The sequence below is a fragment of the Crinia signifera genome, chromosome 1 (genome assembly GCF_055691185.1).
Source record: "Crinia signifera chromosome 1, ASM5569118v1, whole genome shotgun sequence".
Lineage (NCBI taxonomy): Eukaryota > Metazoa > Chordata > Amphibia > Anura > Myobatrachidae > Crinia > Crinia signifera.
The window spans coordinates 69,885,755-69,912,827 of record NC_139217.1 but is presented as its reverse complement, the minus strand read 5'-3'; the positions used below and the strand labels follow the sequence as shown (position 1 = coordinate 69,912,827).

General features: G+C 43.7%; 1 protein-coding gene across 5 annotated transcripts in view; it reads right to left on the bottom strand.

Moving 5' to 3' along the window:
* Nucleotides 1-27,073, bottom strand: part of PPARGC1A (PPARG coactivator 1 alpha) — a 1,315,783-nt gene that overhangs the window by 35,691 nt on the left and 1,253,019 nt on the right. For 3 of the 5 annotated variants that reach the window (XM_083161395.1, XM_083161399.1, XM_083161398.1), the window contains 3 exons: nucleotides 6,948-7,142; nucleotides 4,508-4,630; nucleotides 2,004-2,241 (listed from right to left, as the gene is read on the bottom strand). In XM_083161395.1, coding sequence (XP_083017521.1) covers nucleotides 2,004-2,241; nucleotides 4,508-4,630; nucleotides 6,948-7,142 — 556 coding nt within the window. The remainder of the gene's footprint in view (nucleotides 1-2,003; nucleotides 2,242-4,507; nucleotides 4,631-6,947; nucleotides 7,143-27,073) is intronic. The other 2 variants (XM_083161397.1, XM_083161400.1) reach the window with 1 other exon arrangement.

Sequence of the window (27,073 nt, the reverse complement as noted above, 5' to 3'; positions counted from 1 at the left end):
CTGTAAATTTGACGGAAAAATCATTGAAAAGTTCTGATTTTCCAACTGTCGGAAACATCGGGAAGGATTGAATACAGTGTTTTAAAATCACATCTAATAAAAGGCGGTTTTCATTTGGTGTTAAAAACTGCAGTTTCATCCGCATATCCTTGGGGACAGACGTAACAGCTGAGAGTTCGTCAGCCTGTTCGGGACACCAACTGAACTCGGAAGATTTTTAAAGGGGCAATCACTACCAGGGGCAACAGCATGCCTTTTAAGTGGCTGCCCCTTTTAAAAATTGTCCGCATTCGGCCGGCAACCTGCACAGCAGCCGGATGGTAGTAATAAGGGTTCTAAATACAGGGAGATTCGGCTGAGTGTTCTGTGTGATGTTAGATTAGAATTCTCTGCAAGATCGCTCAGCGCACAGCGATGTGCCACCGATGAGTGCTGAGCGATCTTTCAGGGCCAGTGTTCTCCGGTGAGAACACTGGCCCTGCCCGGCGAGTAACTAGATTTATCCAGCATCGCTATCGCTATGGCCCCTACACACGGAGCGATGTTGGGGCATTTTCTAAGCAATCTAGTGATGGAATCTAGAGCTCTTCTGTCCTATGTCTTATGTGGGGCGTACGTAACTAAACTTCCTCACGCGTGACCGGCAGCAACAGAGACACATGCAGCCTATAAAAGCAAACTAACCACATACTGAAAGAGCAACAGAAAGAAATAAAAGGTGTAATAGAAACTAAGTATATATTTTTCTCAATTAAATAGATGGCAAAATTCTCATTATTTTATGCCGCATAAAAAATGTATTTTGCCGATCGTTTTCCTTTAAGGAAATAGCTTATTGCCCTGTTTTGCATGTATGAGTAAAAAAGTGATTTGATTTATAGGCCAGCAAGCAGCGTACACGAGAGGAAAAATGTGAAAGCCCTTCTGGAATTACCATGTGGAAAATTACCCATTAAGAATGCTATTTAGCAATAAAAATGAAAGGGAACCACAATGGATATTTCCTGAGTTATATAAGGAATAGTAATGGACAGAATGGAAGCCTAGAGACGTTACAGAGACAAAACTGCTAACATTTCATAACAAGGCATCTCTAGCACTGACTGGGGGAACAGCTAATGGCAAATGCTATGGTTGCAAGATGGCTGCAAAGCTGCTTCAATAACCAATGGATCAGAACATAGTATAAAGACAAAACAGACAGGGACAGGAGGTATAATTGTACTACTGTGGTCCTGTGAAGAGAACTCATGTATGTCAGGAAGTGACAAAGGTAATAAACTTTACACTGATTCATACACTGTCTTTGAACAGTGATTAAGTCTACTCTTCATTACTTTTATATTCTTCCATCAAAGGCAGATACTGATGGCAATACTTCCCCAAAGCAGCAATATGTCACTGAATTCCTCCATAAGACATAATTATGGAACAGACTCTGTAATTTATCACTAAATATATAGACAGGTGCACACATATATAGATATATATTTATATACAAACACATATGTCCACATGCTCCATTTGCATTAACAGTTCTTCTAGCGGCGCCCTGACTCAATAGTGTCTTATTTGCAAAACATAGTGAATAGGATGCAAAAGGATCTTCTGCTGATTAAAATGATATGCGGCATGCCTATATTCAGTGTGACTGTGGCTGTTTTTCCAGGAAACACAGTAATGTTCTAATTTTTATGCACAAGAAGGTAGACACGCCACATATTATTTTAATCAGCAAAAGCTGCTTGTGCTCAATTTTGCAAATATGACTTTTTTTTAACAAAAAAAACATGTGTCGCATGGAGAATAGATGCAGGAGGACACATCTGTAAGACTAACAAACTGAAAACATGCTCCTAGTGGAAAAAATAAAAACACAAATGGAATAACAGAGCAACAGAACATGGATGAAACAGTATCCTAAGCCAAGTGTGTCATGTGACCGATACAAGCCGAGTGAAGCGAACACCAATTTGTATGAGTAAAGACTACATTAAATTTACCAAGATGTGCAGCACATATATGAGTCCCCGAGCTACCTTGAAAATGTGGCTGAGGATGCAAGCAGGGCTTCTTTTTGGTGCATTTGTCAAGCCTGTTGTTAATCCTGCTCTCTGTTGATTTGGTCTGAGAAGAGTCATCATTTGCAGTCAGGTACTTAAGGAGCTCTGAGCACGGGCGCCTTTGTGGTTTCTGCTGTTGACAAATGTTTCTGGGTTTATTGCTCCAACAGTTCTCGCTCTTTAAAAAAAAAAAGCAAAATAAAATTAGTGAGCTGAAGCCTTTTTCAGTGAAAAAAAAAAAAAAAATACAACCCATTTCTTCTCTTTTATTAATTTTGAAAAGTGTTCACAATAAGTGTATCGGATCTATGATCTGTGAATAACTGTTTGCAGAACAAGAAGAGAAAATTGCATTTAAAATTCCCCAATGCCACTTATGCAAAGTTTTATTTCATTTCTCAGTTGCTTCAGTTTTATCCTCGGAAACATAGTCACAACGGGTTTTTTTTTTCCCAGTCTTTTTGTAATAAAGTGTGGGATTAAAACCACTTAGGGTTTATTTGTTACCTGCTGCTACAGCATAGCATCTACATTTCTCCTAAGTGTCCATAAAATGTTTAGTTCCCGTCTAGTATGAATGGTAAGGAAACATTATTTAAATAGCATAAACATCCCAATAAATTATCATGTTCTGATTTTGTACCTAGGAGCGGTGGGCCCAGTATGCAAACGAGCTGGAGGAACTGCGGTAGTGTAAACTGAAACACATAGATGCCCCTTAGCACTTTTTGTGTGTAGAGTTGTGCTGGTGGGTGCCGGATGACGCTCCAACAGTGGGGATCCTGACAGTCAGTATCCCGACGTCGGGATCCCGACTGCCGGTGCTCCAACAAGGGAGATCCCAACTCACGACCCCCATAGAGGGAGAATAGAGCCTGTGGCGAGTGTAGCAAGCCACCGGGCCCGCAGCGTTTCGAATGCAGCATGCCAGCAAGGGGCTTCTTTTCGCCCGCCCCCCTGTCAGAGCACCGGCAGTTGGGATCCCGACATCGGTATACTGACTGTCAAGATACCCAATTGACTATTCTCCTTAGAGGCTTAAAAATGTCAGAGGAATCTCTAAAGGTGGCCATACACAAGCAGATTTATCTTCAGATCTGGCTGGTTGGAACAAAAACATGGTTTTGGATGAGAGCAAATGACAGTTGACCATTTGCTTGGAAATGCTGGAAAACTGACAAACTGTCACTCATCCATAACCATGTTTTTGTTCCAACCAGCCAGATCTGAAGATAAATCTTACTAGTGTATGGGCACCTTAAGATTCCATTGAGTAGATCCCCCTGCCGGGTACTGCCCAGCTCTCTAGGGATGACACGATTATAAGTGCTGTGGCTTAAAGAGTGTCACTGTGCCGTAGGAGGCGGGGCAAAAAAATCTGCATATCACATTGGTACAAATTACGCACTTTCCACTTAAGATGCCCCTCCTTAGAGACGGAATAATTATGATCAGCCAATCAGTCAGTGGGGTCTAGTTACCTGATGTATGACTGATTCACCGTTATAGAAAAATCACCTATTGCTAAAATTTATCAATAAAATATTGTTAGGTCGGCTGAGATGAAATTTAGCTTTAATGGCAATAGGGGCCTGGAGCAGTAAGCCGTAACTTTCCACTTTCACCGGGCCTGCCTCAGGACTTACGCGCCTGCAGCTAACTGGATCACACATGCGTAATAGTGAAAGGCCAGAACTGTGCTTTCGATTCCTCTTCTTGGAAACATTTAAAAACAAATAATCAAAATAGATAACTTTTTTTTTATATTCCAACTGAAATTGTTTTTTTTTAAATTAATTTATGTTCTGCTACGGTCATCTTGAGATCCTGGTCAGTGCGAATCTTAAGGTGCCCATACACGGTGCGATGATCGCACCACTTATGGGCTGGATTGCATTGCATCGCAACGCATGCGTTTTGCATGCGTTGCACGGGCAGTACAAAAAAGTGTGCTGGAGCGCGCATCGCATTGCATGATAAAAACGCACCATACCATCGGTGGAAAGCACTGAACGTTATGTTCCCAAAAAGAATGGCCACATCAATCATTAATAAAATCAGCACACACATTTGAGTCTGGAATCTATCAGATGACATAGATAGCTGATAAGATAACTTACTTATCTCATGGAATAACTCAACTACTGTGTGTGGAAGAAGATGTGGTGAAGGACAGGTTTTACTGCTCCTCCTGAATTATGAGTGTAACTAGACCTGTAAAACAACTATCAGGCCGCCGTTTCGTATTATCTGCAAACAGGGAGTAATATTTACTGTACACAGTAGCATAGGAGTTTTCATTACATGAAATGGCGAGCTGGATGTCATTTGTAAAGCAATTGAGCTATGCACACACTGTATAGATCACTGTCTGGCACCGCTGGAGCTTCCGCTACTTATTATGCTGTTTCATTTTAGTTGGATCAAAAAGAAGAAATTTGTACCTTGATGGATGCAGAACTCGTTCTGATCCTCTGATTAGAGCTTGCATGGTTGTGAGCGATGAGTCCACTGCATTCATTATAAATCAGCTGAGTGTTCGCAGGAGCCAGTAAGAGCTTTTTAAGCTGAAAACATAAGAGGGGGGGAAAGGGGGGGGGGGGGGGTTGTTACAATCCAAAGAGGACAACAATTATGTGTCTTAAATTGTGCACTATTAGTTAAAATTAGTCACAAAGAATCACAGGAGTATACTTTTGTGTGTGAAAAATAATGCAATCAACACCAGATAAACACAATTACCAGAGCTTGTTATGCCGTCGTGATAATTACAGGGCTTGCTTGTACTGCAAACAGAAAACGCTGGTGAGAAGGGGAGCGCCGGTGAAGGGGGACCTGCCGTTCTTTAGCAACTGCATAGCTGCTGGCCAACTACTGGTTAACAGGTAACGCCGGGGATCCTGGATAATCCAATGGGCTCTGCTGGCTTGTGCTAGCTTATAAATACATTTATCAACTACTCATTTCAGGGCTCATGCTGAACTAGGTGCAGCTGCACCTAAATCACAGATATGAAATGCATTCACTAAGCGGAATGCAACATATGCAATATCGCAACTATCGCCATAGGCGTGAGCCTGATCATTTTATAAAAATGTGCCTCTTGTGAACGTAGAAAAAAAAATCATATGCTAAATAGGGGCAGAAAACACACGTGTTCTCGCAATGATGAAAGCACAAACATTCATTGTACACAGACTACGTTACCATGATTCCCCCCTCTCCATTCGCGTGTGCTATTAATTGTGAGAATCGTATAAATCTGCACAGTGATGTGTGCGCGCCTGTGTATGTGTGTGTGTACGTGTGTGTGTGGGTGCCAGATTTGCTGCACATGGACATAGGCCCTTATTCAGATCTGATCGCAGTACAAATTTGTTCTCAAAATGGGCAAAACCATGTGCACTGCAGGTGGGGCAGATGTAAGATGTATAGGGCGGGATGTACTAAAGGGAAAATGCGGTAAAACGGGGGTTTTACCGCATTTTCCTATGTACCAATATCCGTCTCACCCCATCTTCTCCTGGCAGGGTATCGCCACCCTCTGGGTGGCGATACCCTATAGAAGCCTATGGGCTTCTATCACCGCCCGCCATCCACGCGCCCCCCCCCTCCTGTCCTCCTTTGATCTCCTCCTCCCCCAGCAGGTGTCACAGCCGGGAGGACATCCGGCTGCATGGGGGAGGAGGAGACGCAGGCAGACACTGGCAGCCGCCGGGATGTGACGGAGACCCCCGCAGACCACATCACAGGTATCGCGGGGGTCTCCATCACCGCAACCCGATGCTTGCCGCATATGTTAGTACATATGCAGCAGCATCGCGGCGGCTGTCAGGCGAAGGGTGGCGATGTATATTAATACATTCCGCCCATAGAGAGAGTTAGATTTGTGTGAGTTATTTTGTTTCTGTACAGGGTACATACTGGCTGCATTATTTTTACACTGCAATTTAGATTTCAGTTTCAACACACCCCACCCAAATCAAACTCTCTCTGCACATGTTACATCTGCCCCACCTGCAGTGCAGCATGGTTTTTCCCAGTTTGAGAACAAATTTGTACCGCGATCAGATCTGAATAAGGGCCATAGTTACGTTATTTCCTCCTGTAGTTCTAAGTCAGCATTGAGGATACCGTTATCCCTTTATTCTCATATAAATGTTCACAAGATTTACAAAGTTAAATAACTTGTAAACTTGTAATATTTTAAACAATCACCCCTTCAGTTATGTATGAAAGCCATACACGGGGGCTATCTGATCAGTTTTCCCAAACTTCAGATGGGACCGGGCCTCTAATCTTCCTGATGACTCATTTACGAGTCTAAATAGGATGGATCTAGCGCTAAATATAAGCACCTTCATTCAAACCACCCGTGACTTACATAGAGAATTCAGTCTCTGAATATATATGATATAACGGTATACGGAAGAGTATAGAGATGGGTCACTTAATACCTTCCTTTCGTTTGGCATATTATTAACAGCGCAGTAAAGCGACAGCTCCCGTTACAGACAGGCAGTCAGGCTACATGCATGTATGTGTAAGCTGGATTACAGTGGTCAATAAAGGCAGAAGCAGAACACTGTTGACTTGAAAGTAGTGAAACGGATGATATTGATTAAGGGTCCAGGATATGGTTACAAATCAATGGTGCAAGTTAAAAATAAAGGTCCATAAATAAACCACATCTGTGCACTTTCCAGATCATCGGCCACTCCAATATTTCAGCACTCCACGAGCAATACCTATACAGCTATGTATTTTTTTTTTTCTAAAAAACCTAAAATTAAAGTCCAAACCTTATTTTCACTACATCATACCCATGCAGCGGGTAGCCAGAAGCACATCCATTTCCTGTTAAACAGTAGGAAGGGTTCTTACTAGTGACGGCTCTTCTGCCTCCTGTGCTGGAGGGGTGCCGTCAGGTAGAGATGAGAGGCTGGGATCATGTTCAGTGGTCACATCTCCATCTGTCAGTGCATCGAATGAAGGCAATCCATCCTCATCCACGGGGAGACTGTCCAGAGTCTCCGTAAGAACGGCTAGCAGGTTCTCTTCGCTCTCCTCCTCTATCTTCTGCAAGAACAATAATTGAATGTGTCAATAGTATAATAAACTGCCATCATTTTAGCAGGAGTCAACTTACACCTACTGTAGTACATACATCTAATGTCACCGACTTGTAATTAGGTGTCACGGGTTTGGCATTAGCTATCGTTAGCTACTGATTTTAGGAACTTGGTGCAGAATTTATAATAGAGCTTTTAACCAGCTCCAGAAAGGTATCAGGAAAACGCATGTTGTGGTATGGCACATCCCAGGCCAGTATATGGCATTACAGCAACAAATATAACAGTATGGTGATGCTGGGAATGTGAACAAGACAAGGGGCAAGATGCACTAACCAAAAAATGCTGTAAAACCCCCGTTTTCTGGGTTTTTACTGCATTTTTATATGCAGCAAAGCCACACCACCAGGGCTTTGCCAGTTCTAGCAGGAATAACCCCATAGAAGCCTACGAGCTTCCGTTCGCGCCGCCCGACGCCCCCCCTTCCCCCCCTCGGGTGCTGGACGGCTCCCCACAGCCTCCTGCTGTGTTGCCCGGACCAGTGACCTCCTCCGTGGTGCAGGGAGGAGGAGGCGGAGACTTGGCCAGCAGCAGCAGCCGGGTAAGAGCTGTCCTTTGCAATAATCATCGTATAGGTTAGTGCATATGCAATAATTATTTCTGGGGTAAGCCAGTGATGTGCGGCAGAGAGGGGCCACAGATGTTAGTGCATCCCGCCCAAGAGATGCTGTACCTACTGTACCCTAGCCATACCGCAAGTCATTACTGTACAATATTATGAATAATTTAATACAGTCATCAGCGTGCACAGGAGCTGGCATGGGGTGCTAGAATGGGCCCTGACCTACGATCGGTCATGGGGGCTTCTAGGACATTCACCTGGGCCACCTTGGTGAGTAGCCTATGGCCCTGAAGCGGGTAGCCCATGACCTTGCAGGGGGTGGAGCGCATGTTGTAGCACCCCTTTGTTGTCTATTCCACACAACGATTAATACAGTATTACAATACAACGCCAAGTGGACTAGATAACAATGGTGGGTTGTTTGAGCTGCATAACACGACAATAACAATACACATGGGTCCTTATTCTGGTTCATTCGCAAAGGCAAATTCCTTCTCAAATGGACAAAACCATGTGCACTGCAGGTGGGGCAGATGTAACATGTGCAGAGAGAATTAGATTTGGGTGTGGTTTTACTTCAAAGTGAGATCTATATTGCAGTGTAAAAATAAAGCAGTCAGTATTTACCCTGCACAGAAACAAAATAACTCACCCAAATCTAACTCTCTCTGCCCATGTTACATCTGCCCCACCTCAGTGCACATGGTTTTGTCCATTTGAGAAGGAATTTGCCTTTGCGAGTGAACCAGAATAAGGGCCATAATAATAAATGTAATGTAATGCAATAGAAAAGCCACATAGACATAAAAAAGAAAAGCTAGAATACAAAGTAAGCATAATGCATGACTGATGCAGGCATTTGGGGTTATAGCTTCCATGGGTTGGGTATTGCACCCTCACAAGGTACCAGGTGAGGCAGCCATCTTGGGTGCACTGTGTAGGATTACCATGGGTGGAAATGGACATGTTCACAGATGTCTGGCACTCAGAAATAAACATTATTACGTTTCTGAAGTACTATTATAATGGGCGAGATGCTCCAAACAAAAAATGCCGTAAAAACCCAGTTTTTGGGGGTTTTACCGCATTTTCATATACAGCAAAGCCCCACCGCCGGGGCTGCGCTGTGGGGGGTTTACGCCAGTTCTAGATGGCGTAACCCCATGAAAGCCTATGGGCTTCCCTTCGCGCCCCACTCCACCCCGTGCACCCCTGCCGATCCGCACCGCATCCCCCTCACCTCCTGTTGTGCTGCCCAGACCAGTGACCTCCTCCTCCCTGCACAGCTTCCGGGTGCAGGGAGGAAGAAACGGTGCCCTTACAGCCATGTAAGGGTGCAGGCAGGGAGGGGGGAACCCGCTGCACATCGTTGCCCATCGCCTTTGAGTTAATAATTGCATATGTTACTGCATATGCAATTATTAACAATGCGAATGTCGGCGATGTGCGGCGGGGTTTATTAGAGAATCCCGCTCAATATGAGAACATATAGATCTGTATGTTTTACAAGCTAAAATACCATTGTAAATGAAGTATTTAGGTTTAGCTGCTTTTCACTGGAACTAACAACATTACATCGTAGGGATATAAGGACATAGCTTAGCAATAGCAATATTCATAAATGATCCATTCATACATAGTAAGGGAAATGTGGATAACCTGATATGTGAAAGATAAGACTGTGTGAACCATTTATATGTTTAAGCTATAATAAAAATTGTCCTTGAGACAGCCATGCAGCCAACCCCTTGCCTGTTATACTAGTTATCTGCTTTACATGATCCTTTTACCCCTTTAGAATGTCATGTTATCAAACAGTATTGCGGTACTCCTTCTAATCAGCAACGCGCTGTGGTACAATGGCACCGCTCAGCAAAACGTCACACTAATGGTGCAGATAGGTCAGTTCACAACTGATAATCACAGCAATTGTCAAAGTCTGTTGCTGGGGTTTAGAATTTCGCAAACGCCTCATGTATAAGCAGAAATGCATAGACATAACTTTCCAGAACAGAACAAATCAGTAAGCAATTTATTAAGCTGTGAGAGGGGCTTTGCAAGTGCAGTCAAACAGATGCCCTATATTGCTATGGCATGGTGCCATCTCTCCAGCTGTGGCACAATCTTGCAGCGAGTGGCTGTTTACAGAGAGAATGTGTGACACTAAAAAGTCTGAGCCGTCACCTAACGGCCCACTCCTTCTGCACCGCATACCAGAGACAATGCGCGCCCAGCGCGTATAAAATAGGTCTGTCGGAAATCCACGCTAGGCTCGGCTGGGACTGCATGAATCGGGCAAATATTGACATATAAATCTAACTGAAATTGGCTCAATATCAAACAATACCTATTATAATTTAACAATTAAAGCCTCCGCACTCTGTGTGTGTTTTGCAGGGAGACAATGAATGCATCATGTTGATGATTAACTGCTTCAGTCACAGACAGACTGACACCCGGCTCTGCCTGGCACATTCCGTGGGCACGGGGTCCTCTCTCCGGAGCAGACTCAATTAGTTTTTCTACAAGTTTCAGCAATCAGAGACGCTCAGGAGAAAGCAACGCGCGTAAGAAAGACGACTCCGCTAAACAATTAATGTCACATTATATTATTGCCTGTGTCCCAATTTACGCGGGAAATAAATCAACATCACAATAAATGAAGCGGCCTCGCCGACGAACACATGTCTGTTCGGAAAGTGACATGGCAGAGCGGCCCATTACTTACTGAAATGACTCTGCAAGGTAACCTTTATATTTTCTGACGAAGCTATTATTTCTAATTATCGCAAATTGCTATTTATATAGAAACAAATTTATTAGCGGCAGTGCTGGAATGATAAATCAATCAAAAGGTGGGAAGGATGCGAGCCTGGAAGCATTTAGTGAGATTTCTTATGTAATATAACTAGACTGAAAACTTTGTACTGTGATTCCCTAGGGCAGTGTTTTTTTAACCACTGTGCCTTGAGCTGTTCTCAAGTGTGCCCCCGGATCCAGAGATGCCCAAACCAGATTACAGCCACCACCAGTTCAACTGTTATTTACCGGTCTCTTCTTTTCATGTAAAGGGACAATGTATTTTATTTTTGTCACCTGTGGGGACCAGTGTGATTGTTTTTTTTTTACATGGGGGATAAAAGGTTTTTTTTTTTCCTGTGGGGGCCTACGTGCTTTGCCCTGTGGGGATCTCATGGTGTGCATTGGCAATCTTATTTAGTGTGCTGCAAGGTAAAAAAAAGTTAAAAATCACTGCCTTAGGAGCTAGACTCTTAAGAGCTCATTATGCAAAAGCAGGGGTTCTCAAACTCGGTCCACAGGACCCCACACAGTTCACATTTTCCAGGTCGCCCGGCTGCTGTACAGGTGCACTCATTAATCACTGACACATTTTAAAAGATCCACAGGTGGAGCTAATTACTTCACTTGGGATTCTGTGAGGAGACCTGCAAAACATTCACTGTGTGGGGCCCCGAGGACCGGCTTTGAGAACCTGTGTTTTAACCATTTTTTCACTATCTGGTCAATAGGTTGACAGTGTCTAGATCAGGGATGAGCAATAAGTGGCCCTCCAGCTGTTTATGAACTACACATTCCAGCAAGCCCTGCATCAGTTTCAGCATGGCCAAATTGGAAAACTAAGGCAAGGCATTATGGGATGTGTAGTTCATCAACAGGGTCGCTTATTGCCCACCCCTGGTCTAGTCTAGATCGACAATCAATCGGTTTGCCACTAATGGTAGACACATAAATAGGTCGACATGCAATAGCATACCCTCCAACATGACCCATTCCATTAGGTACAAAATGCTCTGTTTCTGGATTTCCTTGCCAGTGACAGTTACAGATGTGGAACTGCACCACTGTCCAATATTTAAAAAGGGGAGCCACACCTACTGCCACCTCAAACATCACTGTCCTGGACTCACTGGCAGTTAATGTGGCCCGCCCTCTTTGAATTTTGGACTGTGCTGGAGTCCAACCTCTGTAACTGCCACTGGCAGGGAAGTCCAGGGAAGTTGGAGGGTATGCAATAGATGAACACTGACAAAAGATCTGATAATCAGCAAACTTGCCTTGTGAGTCCCTGAGTCAGGCCCTCTGTGAAAAGATTTACTTTCAGTAAGCTCAGCATGAAACTGAATATATACCTGTAATATATACTTTTAACCTCTAAAAGTAATTTCCCTAACGATGGATTACAGAAACCATACAATTTGCTTTGAATATTACAAGGCGCCTAGGTGTAAGATAAAAACAAGCTTAGGATGTTGTATCCGCCAACACGCTATGGACAAAACCATGTGCACTGTAGGGGGGGGGGGGGGGGGGCAGATGTAAAATGTGCAGAGAGAATTAGATCTGGGTGAGTTATTTTGTTTCTGTGCAGGGAAAACACTGACTGCTTTATTTTTACACTGCAATATAGATCTCACTTTGAAGTAAAACCTCACCCAAATCTAATTCTCCCTGCACATGTTACATCTGCCCCACCTGCACTGCATATGGTTTTGTCCATCTAAGAAGGAATTTGTCAGAAAGAGTGAACCAAAATAACCCCCTAAATGCAGAACTCTTCTCTTACTAATATCTACATAGAAAGTAATTAAGGTCCACTAAGAAGAATATTACATACAGGCATACAGTAATAATCTCAATTGCAAAGCGAAGAAAACAAAACAGTTATGGTTAATCTAGAAATGTCTCTTGGTTTAACAGTGGGACTACTTCAGTCGGACAGAAAACTACTATCTGCCATTTTTCTGACTACGCATGAATCTGATGGCAGCCTAGGCATAGATACCAATCTCTGTGGGTCATTCTTGCCTACCTGACCCTCTCCATGAGGGAGAAAGTGCTCTGTTCCTGGACTTCCCTGGTAATGTAGGATTACCTGTGGTGAAACACCGTTCTTATCAATTACCTAGCTCCCCACAGGTGATGGCAATCATACATTACCAGGGAAGTCCAGGAACAGAGCACTTTCTCCCTCATGGAGAGGGTCAGGTAGGCAAGTATGCTGTGGGTTATTCAGAGGGCCATGGAAGTTAGCTGAATGGGTGTATCAGCCCGGCAATGGGGCATTTGTGTGCCGTGGGTGCATAGATGGAATTGCAGGCGAGTCTCATTTATTTTTCTATTTTATTACAGAGAAACCTGCACGGGTCTGATTAATCCGTGCAAGCTTCAGCCAAATACGATTGGAGTATGAGGAGTATTTGCCGGCCGAATTCAGCAGTACGAGGGGACATTCACTAAGAAGGCCAATTATGGCTGATCACATGTGCGGGATCGGGCAAAAATACGAATGGAGAATGCAGCACATTTACTAAGATATGAGGGGGGCTAAGGCCATTGGCATTGATGGCGTTTCTGCGCCAACGCGACGGAAACTCACCCCCCTCGCATGCGGGAGCAAGTTAATACAAGCGACCCTATATGATCAAAGCTAAAATGATCAGAAAAGCATTCTGACCTGTACAGGGCTTAATGAAGACTAGTTGAAAGTCATTGCTGAACAAGGATTATTAAGCAATTGGAAACATCTTTCAAGGTTGTGAAGTCATTGATAAAGCAGCTGTGAGCATAAGGAGATTTTTTCATGCATGAACTAATCAGGACGATGCAGTTTTCTGCACCAGTTCTACAAATCTGGAAAATAATTTGCCGTAAATTGCAACGGTCTGGGAGAACAGCGGGCGGGAGCACTACATTCATTTCAATATCTATACAGCAAAATTACTAATTACAAAATGACTTTTACAGTCATAAACCTCCAAACTAGAAATAAATATATATTTTAGGCAACATGGTTTTGATTTTTCAATTATTGCCACCTGAATAAAGGGCAGCATGTTTGGAATCTCGCCATGCCTGAGTCTCGCAGGCTATTACATTTCCCCCTGGCCAGGAGAAGTGTTAAAACTACTCACTTTCACCACTCCTGGTCACTGCTGGGAGGCAGCGAAGTATCAGTCAGGTGCCCAAGCGATAATCGTATCATAACCACTTGCCTGGCGTGGTCGGATCACATGTAATCAAACCAGGCTGGTCCATCCCTGACATGGTCATATTTGATGCAAGCAGTAATGCCATAGGGAGGGGGGGAATGATGGAAGATTCCCATATATGAGGGCCCTTACATCACCTTTGCATACTCGATCACGGCTAGATACATTGGGGCAGATGTATTAAGCCTTAACAAGAGATAAATGCAAGGGTTATAAGGAGAGATAAATGTCCAGCCAATCACCTGCTAACTGCCATATTACAGGCTGTGTTTGAAAAAAGTCAGTAAGGAGCTGATTGGCTGGAAGTTTATCTCTCTATCACCCTTGCATTTATCTCTTGTTAAGGCTTAATACATCTGCCCCATTCAACCAGTAAAGTTGTGGCACCTACCATCACCTGACGACTATATTGAAGACATTTAACCATCAGTCAGTTGAGTTCGTATTAGTGGACGGTGCAGCAATCATTGGGAAGCTGTGGCTACTTGTCTATGGTTATCTTCTGCACTGTATAATAAGTGTTTGCCTAGCCAATGTAAAGCGAACGATATGTTTGGGGCGATTCTGGTCTGTTTGCTACATTGCAAATTCGCAACGACGACCGATGTTTTCTGCCTGCACATGTACATAATCACATATGCGCATGTACAGGTCTTCTCTGCAGGTGACCTCGGAGACTTGCATAGTCTCCTTTGCGGTCGCAGTAGGGGGGGGGGGGGGGCGTTCGCATGCTAAATATCCATTCACAGCGCAGTGGGGAAAATTGGCGAATTGCGGGGGCGGACGCCCGGCGGCTTTACCAGGCTCGCAAAGCAGCAAACTAATGCTGTTTTGCAAACCAACCAGAATGAGTGCCATTGTATGTACACTCAAGCCCATACACACAAACATAAACACACACACCCACACACACGTACACACTTATGCTGGCCAGATATCAGACCAACTTTCATCCAACCACCCAAATGGTTGCTTGTATGGAATAAAAATCTGTTACTGGATGGGAGTAAATGTGTAATCCAGTAATTTGGTCCGAAAATCTGGAAACGGCCAAAACCTGTCGCTCACTTTCCTGGGTTTGTGAGCAAATTGCACTTTGTCATTTGCTCCCATCCAGCACCAGATTTTTATTCCATCCAACCAACTAGTTGAAAGTTGGTCTGATGTATGACCAGGTGTGGTATGTTTCTCCGACAGTCGGGATCCCGACAGTCATCATCTCGACGTCGGGATCCCGACTGCCCGTACTCAGACAGCGTGGCCTTGCGGGCTCGCTGCGCTCGCCACGCTGTGGGCACGGTAGCTCGCTGCGCGAGCCACCTATTCTATTCTCCCTCTATGGGGGTCGTGGACCCCCACGAGGGAAAATAGCCGACGGCCATCGGGAACCCAGCTGTCGGTGTTTTAACAGTCGGGATCCCGACGTCGGGTTAATGACTGTCGGAACCCCGACTGTCGGGACCCCATCCAGCACCCGCATGACCAGCATTACTTTCCAAAATATAGCATAGGTTTTTTTTTAATTATCCAATTATTTGAAAAATTGCTATTTAAACTTTATTTTGCTTTTTATTTTAACAAAAACATTATATTGCAAAAATTCCATAAATTTGGAGACATTTTTGCAATAAATATTTAGTGGTTAAGCTCATACCATACAACTAGCATAATTAAGGGCCCCATACATCAGCAATTAATTGTGACAATTTTCAGATATGGAGATGATTGCCACAATTAATTTTAGATGTGTGGGCTCCCCCTTTTAGCAATCTCAATCAAAATCGCCAATCGATTGCTTAATCAGGTTTTTAATCATGCTTAATAATCTGGTATTATCTGCAGATCTTTTTTATATGTGTGGGCATTCCCAATTCGTCTTCTTCATCTATTTACATTATGAACAGCTGAAATGACAATCGATTGGGCAATTTCCAGATATGAAGATGCAATCTTTAGATAGAAAAATCTGCCGATCACTGAAATAAATCTGTAATGTGTGGGCAAGTCAGATAGATTGTAAAATCCATTTATCTGGCCAAAAAATCCCTGTATCTGGAAATCCATAAATTGTGATTGCTGATGTATGGGGCCCATTACTGTAGTGATTTTTACCTTCTAAAAAGTACTTCCGGAGAAATGTAGACCTTAGAGCTTATGACACGAACCAGATAGATGAATTAATGAGCATCTACTAAACTATAGGATTCCAGGACAGTGGACCGTTCCATTCTGCTAGTTTAGAGGGCATTGTTGGAGTAGGTTCTTTGGGCTCCCATGGCAACTAACCTCATCAATAAAATTGTCAAAATGATATACAGTACAGGTGATGTATTTAAAAATTAAAGTACACACCCAGTACTGAAAATGTGTTGAACACAATGTAGTGCCCCTAGTTCCCATTATGCCACACAGAACCCCCAGTTCCCATTGTGCCACTATGCCCCTCATGCAGCTGATGAACCTAGGTGCGGGGGCTGCCGATTGCCATGTTGTTAATCCAACAATGTTTGGGGGAAGCAGGTGTTTATTGTAAAATGATTTCCCTGATTTAAAGGACCCACTTTGCAATTTGGGCCCTTTTCATCCAATTCCGAGGCATCAAGCCAAGGAATCGGATGAAAAGGGCCCCAATCGCGTTTGTTTAATTATTATTATTATTTATAGTTTCCTACATATTTCATTGCGCTTTACAATTGGAATCAACAGTGAAAACAGAAACTGGGTAATCACAGACAGACAGTGGTATATTCAATGAAGCCGGCGAGGGTTTTTTTATGGCGAGGGTGGCTTGTTTTCGGTGAGGACGACCCGTTTAACCGCTTGCCCTATTCTATGTTCCAGGCGAGGTTCACCGCTAATGCCGTGAGCCCTGCTGTTTTGACGACCGCACTCGCCGTTTCCACCTCGCTCTTTAGAAACAGCGAGGTGGAAAGTTGAGTGCAGGGGGGGGTGGGTTGAATACTGAGGGCGGGCTATGACGGCGAGCAATAGGCACTACTCACCGTCATAGCTTGCCTGTTTGGCTTTGAATATACCGCATAGAGGTAGGAAGACCTACCTAACCTCCGATTCCTATATGATGCGTGATCCTGTGAGCATCGAATTGGAGATGGAGATCGTCACTGCTGCCCCATGGGTCCATCTGATCCCGCAGAGAGGAATAGGATCCACGCAATATTATACAAAAGGACTGCATACAATATAGCAAATGCGATCCAGCCACCGGGGATCTTCCTGGGCGGCTCATGGGGGATCGGCTGCGACTTCTCCCCTGGGAGAAGTTGCAGTAGTGAATGGGGGCTTATGTTCTTATGTGGTTTTTTTTTTTATAAAAACAAAACATGTATTTGAAAAATTAGATAAATACTGTAAAAAAGAAATCTATAAATCCAAAAAGTGATTTTACCTGCCTGCATTTATTCAGTATCACGTTTGGCAGCGTCCCATGCTTATACATATATTTTTTTGGCTCAGCCGCAAGATAATATATAAGGGAAAAAAATGAATGATGTGCGGGGTTACTGTTGTACATTTGTTTTAGGGAATATTGAATGGAATGAGATATATTGCTTTCTTTCTAAATAATAGATTAGGGAGCCAATTCTCTCCCATCCTTTCATCTGAACGTAGGAAGAAGAAAAAAAAAAAAACCTGCCCGCTTTAAGCTTTTCATGGCCATTCAACAGCTTTATGGTGTCAAGTATTTGCATCCACTTATACAGCTACACAGTCTTCGCCTCTTCATACAAGACTTGGAGACGAATGATGAAATATGGTGGCTATAAACGTGTTCCTTGGGGACAATGCCATAAAAATATAGTCAGAAGGAACTGGAATGAAATATTGGCGATGTCAGCCGGAGTTATTGACATAGAGATGAATAACCGGAGCTCTGAATTTAGGTTCTCAGGTACTCGCCGGCCAGACAGATGGTACATCTCAGCAGCTGATGCTGGAACCTTGCTCACAGGGCTAGGGGAAGTGACAGAGCATATTTATGGGTCAGGTCACAGAGAAAGACCAGGGCGTGAAATAGAATGGCATTAGGCAGGCAGTATTATTAAGACTTCAGAATGTTTATTAGTTTTGCTCTGTAGGGGGGTAGAGGTTGTGATGTGAGGTTTGTACATACACAACTCACATCCTGCCCGGTACAAGGAGCAAGGGACCAAACTAAGGAGTGTGGATTTTTAAATGTAATAAAAAAATAAACTATAGTAAGATGGGAGCAGAATTTTCAAACCAAAAGGATATAACTCTAAAGCAGAGTCTTGTGGACAAATTCTGGAAAGCCTTTGCTCTTTGGTAGTAAGTACTTGGCACAGGGTGCACTCCGCCCCCTGCACACATGATATAATGACATCACACAACCACGCGCCGAGAGATCGGGAAGATGGGTACTAGGTGCACTCTGAGGACCAGATGCACTAAGCTTCAAAAGTGATAAAATGGAGAGCTGATTGGCTGGTTGTTTATCACTCTCCATTTTATCACTTTTGAAGCTTAGTGCATCTGGCCCTGAGTCTTTTATATAGTTGCAAGCTGTAAGCTGGTGTCCAGGGTTGCGGCTCCAGTTACCCGCCCCTTGTTCCTGTCATAGCCAGTGCTATTTTTCACTCAGTTTCTGAACCTTATATTAAATATGACATAATCAGGTTCCTGAACCTGTCCTAGGCCGAAACGTGCTTTCCATTAAATAAGTTTTATTTCAAGGCTCTTTTTGAGTGTTTTCTATGTTAACAGGGCCCAAATGCACAACGGGAGCTGGCAGAATACTTAAATAACTGTATGAGCCGCAACTAACCCTGATACAGGAGAGTCATTTATTGTCACGTAAGAATATCCTATTAACATAAAGAATTGTTCAGTATAATGCCACCTATTGTTTTTAAATTGAATTTGTACTTTCCGTAGGATTATTGGAGATGCGCGCGCACACTACGGAAACGCCGTCATTGATAGTACCTTAATTTTAGGTTCAGCAATTGATCATTTTGACAGGTCCATTTCTGTCTAAAATTCATATTCACTTTATGATGAACACCTCAATAAATCTGCTAATTGGACATCTAGGAAATTACAGAATGCGCCATACAAGTAACACAATTGGACGTTCGTCTTCACGTCTCACAAAGCAGTAGAACCTCTAGAGGAATATTCAGCTCCTTGCCCGTAAGCACTACTTACATTTTTTTTAAGTCAATTAATAATTGGATTTTACTTGTGTAAACATATCTTTTATGTCCTTGACACCATGCTTTGATTGTGAGCATAGAAAAAAAAAATATATGTATAGGAAAATATCCAGGAAGGACCTATCGCCGAGCTGACTGCATTAACAAGCTGACGATAAGATATTGTTTTTTGCAGCCGATGCTTTGGTTGTAGGCCCAATATGAAAAATTTATGGTAATTGAAACCACTGAATCTTTAGAAATGCAGTCTATTTGAGTCGGTATCAAAAGGTCACTCTTTTCAATTTATACTTGATGCTGAGAACGATATTGAGAAAACACCTGAAAGCAAATGATCTTATCAGTCTTTAGACCTTAACATTTACTGACTGCGTAAAGTAATTTGCTGATTAGTAAATAAATGCATTACCTGTAGCCACGGCGATTTGAACGAGATGGAGATCACTAGGGGGAGGATGTCTCCGTAACAACAGAACTTGACTTTGTAAAACTATTAATGAATGTTGCATTAGCTGATTTATGGCCCCAGATTGCTGCAAATACTCTTATGGAATGATGCAAATTGATGGCTGGAACAACGTGTGACACACACACAGAAAACTATTTTTGCTTATGTTGGAAAAAGGTAAATTTGTAACCTGCTGACTGACTGGGAAGCAAGAAGTGCTTACTCTGTATTACACTGGGGTGTCCAGGGCCTACCAGTAAAATCCACTATAAGGACCCACTACAAGACAAAGAGGAAAATGCATTCAAAGCTAGGGTGCAGCTAAAGAACCAACCATTCAGCTTCTGTCATTTTGCCAGTTGTGTTTGTAAAGTGACAGTTGGGAGCTGGTTGGTTGGTATCGGGGATGGGAGAGTGTTTATGAAAGCTGGGAGATAGATAAAGCATAGAGAGAGAGAGATAATAGACCAACCGATTAGCTTTTGTCACGTTTCAAGCATCTCGAAAAATGACAGTTAGGGGATACCTGGTTAGTACTTTAACTCTCTGCACTTAATCTCCCGCCGAGCTTTGATAAATCCCCCCCCCACCCCAAATAATCGTTCTAAACCAAGGGGGATGTAAGTTAGTGGGGCTCACTGCACCCTCACGCCCCATTCACGTCCTGTTTTGCACAGAACATTCTATAGTACCAGCCATCCTGTAACACAATGTAATGGCAGTGCCATGCATAATTAATCCTCCTGTTAGATAATGTTCCTTGCAGCCACAAATTCATTGAAATGCTAATGAAATAAATCATCGCCCATCAGTAAGCTCCTTACTTAAGGGAGCACAAGGATGCCCCAGCTCTGGTCCCAAGAGGTAAGCACAACACGCCCTCCAAACACAGCAGTTCTGCAGGAACAAGCCGGTCCAGAGATGTGCTTTTTAGTTCTGCATGAAATTTGTCCTAAATGTATTTATTATTGTTTATTAACAGTTTCTTATATAGCGCATACATATTCCACAGCGCTTTACAGCAAATATTCAAGCATTCATATCCGTCCCTGCCCCAGTGGGGCTTACAATCTATATTCCCTACCACATGTACACACACACACACAGACATTCTATGGTTAATTTTGTTAGAAGCCAATTGACCTACCAGTATATTTTTGGAATGTGAGAGGAAACCGGAGTACCCAGAGGAAACCCACGCAAACACGGGGAGAATATACAAACTCTGTACAGTTAGGGCCATGGTGGGAATAGAACCCATGACCTCAGTGCTGTGAGGCAGTAATGCTAACCATTACACCATCCGTGCTGCCCAAATACTCCATTGTGTGCTTTTGGGCCTATTTACCAAGAAATTCTGCCCTTAAAATGTAATGAAGCCACTGTTACTGTATACTAAGGGAAGAATTAAGTGTTGCTGGGATGTAGTACGATTTAAAGCAGGAGATATCAGACATACAGTAATTCCTGCTTCTCAGTGTCAGTCTTTGCACCAGCCATCCCTATCATTATGGGGACAATATGCTTATGCTACTGCAGCCATGATATAGTCACATGTCCGGCTGGATAGCCATGCATCTGCACTTGCATGGGAGCCAGAACCTGGAAGTGAACGTGTCTATGTTATCCAGTGTATAATAACACCCAATCGCAATACATGCATTGGTTTTCTGACAGTTGACTGGACGTACTAATAGAAAAACCGCTGTAAGAACCATGTTTTCTGGGATTTTCCTGCATTTCCATATGTACTAAGCCCAGCATCCTAGGGCTTCATTAGGAGAAGCCGGCGTTACCATATAGAAACCTATGGGCCTCTTTACGCATTGAGCACAGAGGGATCAGATCTGTCCCAGCATCTGCCGTGGCCGATGCATCACTCTGTACATGGTCATAAACCCGGTAGTCTAGTCACCAGCACTAATAGCAAGCTATAGCTCTCATCGGGGGCGGGATTCTCTAATAAATGCGGCTGCACATCGCCGGCTTTCTCATAGTTAATAATCGCATATGCACTAACATATGCGATTATTAAGGCAAAGGACAGCTGTTGCGATAAGGGCTGTCCTTTGCGTTGTGGCCGGCGATGTGCAGCGGGTCCCCCCTCCCTCCCTGGACCCGTACCCAGCTCCAGGGAGGTGCAGGGAGGAGGAGATCACTGGTCCGGGCAGCACAGCAGGAGGCTGCACTGACACAGGTGAGGGGGGGGTGGCGCAGATCGGCGGGGGGCGCGCGGGGTGGCGGGGGATGCAAAAGGAAGCCCATAGGCTTCCATGGGGTTACGCCATCTAGAACTGGCGTAACCCCTCGAAGCGAAGACCCGGCGGCGGGCTTTGCTGCATATGAAAATGCGGTAAAACCCCCGAAAACTGGGTTTTTACGGCATTTTTTGTTTGCAGCATCTCGCCCCGGGAGAGTTACTAATTGCAAATGTTAGTACACATGCGACTAGTCTCAATAGGATAAGTGGCGGAATAAACCGGAGAAGTACATGGCATACTACAATACAATACATATCATAATGAAACACAATCCTATATAACCCTATATAACGAGGCGCCTCACCTTATGGGGGGGATTCAAGTGTTTTCTGCCCTGGCAGCCACTAGATAGCGCCCGACAAAGCAAGTCGGGTGTCGCTCTGTCCGGGCGCACACAGCCAGCGCTGACATTATTGTTCTGTTATTTTGACTGTCTGGTAACTGGTATATCTCATAATTCCACTCAGACATACTTAGATGATGCACTACAACATATAATTTAATATACAATCACTGTGACATTTTGCAATAGCACTTTATGGAGTGTTAGACATAGTGGAAGCTGTTTATAGAACCCAATTATTGTTTATGTCACATAGTGGCCTATAGGCACACGCTTCCATGGAGGAATTTATTGTAGATAATAACACTTGCCTACAACCGGTTTGTAGTGTTATTAAGTTAACTAAACCTCCCAAACCTGACATGTGACATTGTACATACTTTGCGTTTTTACTCGTGGAACCTTGATCCTTTGCTTTTCTACAGGACAGTTAGTAACAACTGCAGGGCTAGATGTATCAAGATTCAAAAAGTGATAAAGGGGAGTATGATAAACAGCCAGCCAATCAGCTCCTACCTGTCATGTCACAGGCTGGGTTTAAAAAATAACAGGTAGGAACTGATTGGCTGGTTGTTTATCACTCTCAACGTCATCAATTTTTGAATCTTGATACATCTGGCCCAGTGTGACTAGAAAACACCATTGCCCATGGAAGCCTCAGTGAAATAAGTGGGCAATGTAGCCTCAGCTTATAGAAGTGCCATGGCTGTCACTGGCAGCATAATGTTCAATTACTATAGTCTGGTTCGTGTCCTACTAACACCCTAGTTATTCCAGCCCGGTCTGACCCTGATAATCTCAGAGGTTGCGCAGAAAAGTATTTAGACTGTAGCTAATCACTAAAAGCTGTAGCCACAGATGGGTACACTTTGTGTGCCATGCTAGAGAAACTGTACAGCAGAGCTTATTCTTGTCAATCAATAAATGTCTCTGATATAAACTATACTCACTGATGAACCTGCTATTTGCTTCAAAAAGTACTGCTGCGTCTGTACCCCAGCCTTAATGGTCGAGATAATGGCCAATAGTCTGGCTTCTATGAATTAAATATTTTAACATGCCTGAAAATGCATAAATAATGTTTACTGTATTCTGGAGACTGTCTCATATATTTCGATCATGACATTATTAGAGCGCTATGGGTATTACAAAACCATGTGAGTCAGTCATTCTTTATAGTAATAGATACATTACACCACATCCATAGTATAATACACTTGATATTCTGATAGGAGAGGTAATCATTCTGAGCTCTGACATTGTAAAATACCCCAATCCATCTTATAGATCTAGAACCGGAGGAGAAGTGAGCCAGAGGAGAAGTGGCTCATGGCAACCAATCAGCACTGAAGAAACATCTATAATTTGCATAACATTATACAGAGCAGCTGATTGGTTGCCATGGGGCACTTCTCGTGTGGCTCACTTCCCTTATCATTGCTTCATACATCTACCCCAGAGTTGTGTGGCATAGGGTTCCGACAGTCGGGATTCCGACAGTCATAAGGCCGATGTCGGGATCCCGATTGGCCGGACTCAGACAGCATGGCGAGCGCATTAAAGCCCCTTGCGGGTTCGCTGCGCTCGCCATGCTGTGGGCACGGTGACTCGCTACACACGCCACCTATTCTTTTCTCCCCCTATGGGGGTCGTGGACCCCCACGAGGGAGAATAGCCGGTGGCTGTCGGGAACCCATCTGTCGGTGTTTTAACAGTCGAGATCCCGACGTTGGGTAGATGACTGTCTTTTCAAATGCAATTATTCCCCGAATTCTGCATGCAGCGCACATTTGCAACTAACCTGAACACAACAACCAATGAACAATAGGCTTCCAGAAACCTATAATGCGAGTTATAAAAAAAATGCTAATATAGAGTTCTCTTAATTGAGAAATGGCTGATCAAAGGTTTAAATGATGTGAAATCAGGTATTGCACATGAATATAGATATTCCTGAGAGAACTGCGTAACACGTGAGCCCTAGTTATTATTGCACATTTACAACTTGTTAGAGAATAACCCCTTCTGTCTATATTAACAATCATTAGTGGCTCTGTGTCTTGTAATATAGAAGTCAGACGGATTATTGGCTTAGGGTGTGTGGCACGGTTAAAGAGATGCATTGTTAAAAGGTTCTTACTGCAGCTTACCCACAGACTTTAAATAGCAGGCACTAGAGAATTATCTTAAATACTACAAAACTTGTTCAACCTAGTCGATACAGATAACTGCCATATGCTTCCTTTTTTGGTAATTGCTGAGCTTTTTATAGCTCTGATTCACGTTGCTACGTTCTCATTATTTTGTCCACCTTTCTGGCAGACTTTGTGTAGCTGTGGGGCTGATTCATCCCATTTTATTTCAGCAGAAAACTTTTTTTTTTGTGTGGCTATAAATGAAATGGAATAAGTATTGGAAGTAAAAGGTCAGGTGTAATACAGACCGTAGCCACACAGTAAGGGGTGTGAAATAGGTTTAAGAACTTAAATCAGGTAAATAACAGAAATCGCTGAAATGATTATGGGGCAGATGTATTAAGCTTTAACAAGAGATAAATGCAAGGGTGATAAGGAGAGATAAACGTCCAGCCAATCACCTGCTAACTGCCATGTTACAGGCTGTGTTTGAAAATAGTCAGTAAGGAGCTGATTGGCTGGACATTTATCTCTATGGGCGGGATGTACTAAAGGGAACATGCGGTAAAACTGGGGTTTTACCGCATTTTCCTATGTACCAATACCCGTCCACCCAGGCAGGGTATTGCCTATAGAAGCCTATGGGCTTCTATGGCCGCCCGCCGTCCGTGCGCCCCCCCCCCCTCCCATCCTCCTTTGATCTCCTACTCCCCCAGCAGGTGTCACAGCCAGCAGGACATCCGGCTGCAGGGGGAGGAGGAGACGCAGGGGGACACTGGCAGCCGCCGGGATGTGACGGAGACCCCCGCAGACCACATCACAGGTATCTTGGGTGTCTCCGTCACCGCAACCCGATGTTAGTACATATGCAGCAGCATCGTGGCGGCTGTCAAGAGAAGGGCAGCGATGTATATTAATACATCCCGCCCTTTGACTTTGAAGCGTCACAATACTACTGAGTGGTCCGTTATAAGGAAGGAGAAAATCGTGAGACCTGTACTTACAGCTATCTATGTAACATAAACCAGTGAGAAGCAGGGTAATATTACAATAATCATTTCCCCTTTACTTCACCTTCAGAGATCCTACAACACGGCTCCTCATTCCACAACTGCTGACATACTGTACCAAGGAAAGGCCAACTGTCAGGATTCCCCCATACATATTACTCTATAAATGATCTGGGACTGATCTCATGCTGGCACTAATTGTATGGACACTAAGATATAGTTTGTTTCAGTTGGCAATAGAACGCATCCAGACAAATGATAGGAACAGGGACACAATTTGCTACATTATTCTAGAATGCGGATGATTCAATGTTACTAGTAGTTACGGTTGCCATGACAACAGTAGCGTGATAACATGTTCTGTAAAAGTTGTGCGCAAGACCAGTTATTGTATTACATACATTATAATTTAAAGCGCTTACTAGCGGTTATTCCGATCTCAAAGCATGTAGTGCCTTAGTGATGTGGGCCAAGTGGATGCAGTTAGCCATGCCCTCACTCTTGCCCCCCTGGACCTCCCCTCAGGGTTCCACTGTAGGGTGGTCTTTATAAGTAGGTAAGTTAGCACCTACTGACGAACAAACTTGTGACAAACTTAATCAGGTTTGTTTTGCCTTAATAAAAAAAAAACACTACTTTAAATCTAGCAGCTAAATTGTTGATATTACAAATACTCCTATTTGCTTTTACTAACTAATGATAATATGAAAAGCACTGGCCTAATATGGGGTAGATCCCCCTTGTGTCACCAAAACAGCTCTGACCCATCGAGGCATGGGCTCAGCAAGACTTCTAAAGGTGTCCTTTGGTATCTGGCACCAAGAAGTTATCTGTCTCAGCCTGGGCTGGTTGCGATGGTCATATGCGACAGCAGCTGAGAGTACTCAGCATATTCAGGCTGGCCAGCACAGGGTGGCTTCCAAGGCCAAGGAAACTAGATCTCATGACATAGTCCTTGGCTTTGTCAGACCCTTAAAATGCAGAACTGCCTGTCAATCGGGCAGAGCCATTCGCAATATTGCAATGATGTCACAAGTCCCATTCTGCATATGCCCAGAATGGGTCTTGCTCATACGCAGTTTCCAGATAATCAGGAAACTGCATCGGGGATCGCTTGTGAGAAGAATGAGGGCCTCAGTCTATTACAATGTTTTGGTAGGTGTTACGTGTCAAAGAAAGTTCCCAGAGGAACACTGCCCAGAGGACCACACTGTCCCTGCTAACTTGCCTCCATCCCATAATGCACCTGGTTCCAACCTCTCCACAGGTAAACACGCACTCGGCCGACCACATGATGTAAAACAAAACAAGATTCAACAGACCAGGCCACCTTCATCTGACAATCATGTGCCTATTTGAGGTGCTTTTGGTGGTGAACAGGGGTTACTTAGGCTTTGCAGCCCTATACGCAGCCAGTTGCAATGCACTGTGTGTTCTCACTTTCTATCATAGCCAGCCAGTAGCTCTTCTGTAGCTCTCCATCTGAAGTCCTTTCTTGGTCCACTTTTGGTAGGTAGTAAATACTGCATATTTGAATCACCCAGCAGGAACTGCCATTATAAAGATGCTCTCAGTCGTCCAGCCATCACATATTTGCCATTGTCAATGTGGCTCAGATCCTTATATTTGGCCATTTTTGGCCACTTCAAAATCGAGACTCATAATTCACTCGCTGCCTGCTATATCCAACACAGTCCTCATCATTTAAAGATGAAGGCACATTTGCCTGCTCTGGACTTCCCAGAAATTCCTTAGACAAGCCATATGCAGCACACTTATCAATTTCAAAGTGCTGTCCTAAAATAGTCTTGTGTTTTGCAACTGCTTTTAGACATCGCGGCTGTGTCTGTGACTGAAAGCCCATAGCCTGTGAACTTCTTACACGGCTCAGCCACCCAGCGGCTGCAGGAGAT